This window comes from Melampsora larici-populina (genome assembly GCF_000204055.1).
Source record: "Melampsora larici-populina 98AG31 unplaced genomic scaffold MELLAscaffold_23, whole genome shotgun sequence".
Classification (NCBI taxonomy): Eukaryota; Fungi; Basidiomycota; class Pucciniomycetes; order Pucciniales; family Melampsoraceae; genus Melampsora; species Melampsora laricis-populina.
The window spans coordinates 822866-825188 of NW_006768787.1; the positions used below are offsets into that span (position 1 = coordinate 822866).

Sequence of the window (2323 nt, forward strand, 5' to 3'; positions counted from 1 at the left end):
GTGAAGGAAAGATAAGGGAGTGAGCTGTAATTTATAGATAAGATTTGTCAGTGTTGAGAATCAAAATAGGAGACACAGAAAAGAGAAAGAAAAAACAAACCTCTCCAGGGTTTTTACTAAGTGCCCAAGTATGAAGCAAGGTGAAAAGTTTCTTGTCATCCAGCATTGATATGTGAGTGGAGCTGAATCCTCTCTGGCTCAAGATTGATTTCTTGTGCTTGGCAAGATAAACAGCTTGTGATTGAATTTTTTTTGCTCGGCTAACTCCTGTAGTTGTTTGATTGATGATCTTAGGATTTAAGGGTTGTCTACGTATTGAGGAGGCTGAGGTGAGGATTGAAGCAGTGACGGCTGAATTACCTGCACCTTTGAGAGTGAGCTCAAGACGTCGTGAGTTGTATTCTCGGAGGTTGTTGATGATGGCTGATGGGTATTTGAATAGAGGTTGTTCTTTTTTGATTGTCTTGTACATTTTTTCAATATAATCAATATCATCATTCAAGCTTTCAAATCGATTCTGAGCTTCTTTTTGGATATCCTTAGGTACCAAATGCTTCTTCTTGCCGAATCAATATCTATCAACTCACTCATCAATCCATGAGTTTGAAACAATAGAAAAAGAGATGTTGTTGTCTTCATCTTGATTTTTGTTACCAGAGAGATTATTTGAGAGTCTTTGGACGGATTGTAGGATTCGATGTCAGAGGGGTTATTAATAGGATTCGATTTCAGAGGAATCGGGCTCAATATCAGGTGGAGAGGGAGGAGAGACCGGAGCTGGGGCTGAAGGTGGTTTCTTGATAACCCAGTCCGCCATTGAAAACTTGGACTTGCCAAGTGCCTTTTCTTGCTCAATTCTCTGTCTTCTTTGAGTCTCTTTTGGTATCTTTTGTGGTGCAAGTTTATTTGAATTAAGTTGAACACGAGGCCTTTTATAGCCTTTGAGGATTTGACCGCTCTTGGTTTTGCGTTTACCAAGAGGTTGTTGATTGATAAAAGGTTGAGTGAAAACTTGAAATATAGCTTCATTGACTAATTCATGATTGCATGCTTCATCATCGGAAGAATCAACAATATCAGGTTGTGCGTAGAGTGGCATGCCTAAGGGATCCATATCATCCTCTTCAGTTAAATAATTGGGATCAATAGGCATCCAATAGAACTCAGAAGGTTGAAGTATGACTGATTGAGGAGGCTGGGGGGTTTGTAAATCCTCAGCGTCGTGAGAGTTGCAGTCTGATGAAATCATGATCACAGGATTCGATGGCGTGATTGTCTCTGAATCAGCATGAGGTGGGTTTTGATTGAATGTTATGATTAAGTCAACAGGAGTTAATTCGTCTTCCAATTCGGAGATTGGCACAGCTTTGGCCTTTCTAAGGTTCCTCCATTGTTTTCTTTGGCCCCGTACTGCTTTGCTTGCCTTCGACATGTGGTTGATGCGGGTTTTGATCAATTCAGATTGTAAGGATACGATGAGAGAATGGAAAAAGGGTGATTGAAGGAGGTGAAAGTGGCAATTATGTGGGAAAAAGAGAAGAAAAAACCCAGGTAACGCACACCATTCCAAAATTCCTGGACCTCCAAAATTTGGGTCCCGGGACGGCCCCTCCGGCCCTGGGGTCGTAGTCGTGGTTGAGACTAGACTGGATCAACTGTATCTTAATTCTCATAACGTTCATCCAAAAGACATCCATCAAATGCTTGCTCCGAGTTCCTTAAAAACCCAATCAATGCCCTTTTGAAGTCTTCAAAGACCATTTGGTCTTTGACTTCCTGTTTGATAAACCTCACACACCTCCTCCACCTCCTCACGCTTGCATCCAAAAAGATCAAGACCGCGCTCAAGTTGCTCAGCAATTGCATGGTGACCATTTCGCCCCAAATGCTAGATATGAATTGAAGTTCAAACATAAATTTTGAACAAGTATGCAACTTTCTTTAAGGATGATTGAAGATTTACATATTCATGATTGATTCTGTGCTCAAAAGGCAGGTGTGAAGTTCAAACTTCAAAGTTGAGGTTTGAACTTTGAGATTTTAAGTCTTGATTTGTGAAGTTTTGAAGTTTGAGGTTTTGAAAAATGTAGTTGTTGACCAATTATCCTACAATAAATCAAGTCGTAGGCTTGCGTAGATCTGAACATGTGGGGTGCATAATTTAACGCAGCCGTACGGACCACAGGTCTAAAACAGGTCCATAGTGGATCTGTGCGTATTTGAGCCCTACGGTAACGCTAGATCAGGTTGTTAACGCAACCATAGTGGGTGCTCTTAGGGACCCTTTTCTGCAGGTGTGGTTGAATGGATGAGGATTCTGGGA

General features: G+C 41.2%; 1 protein-coding gene across 1 annotated transcript; it reads right to left on the reverse strand.

The window, feature by feature from the left end:
- Positions 1 to 712: 712 nt before the first annotated feature.
- MELLADRAFT_87867 (uncharacterized protein) lies at positions 713 to 1432 on the reverse strand (the record flags this gene model as incomplete). The annotated part of the gene is made up of 1 exon (XM_007411109.1): positions 713 to 1432. The coding sequence occupies one exon, from the start codon at positions 1430 to 1432 to the stop codon at positions 713 to 715; it is 720 nt and encodes a 239-aa protein (XP_007411171.1).
- Between the last annotated feature and the right edge of the window lie 891 nt (positions 1433 to 2323).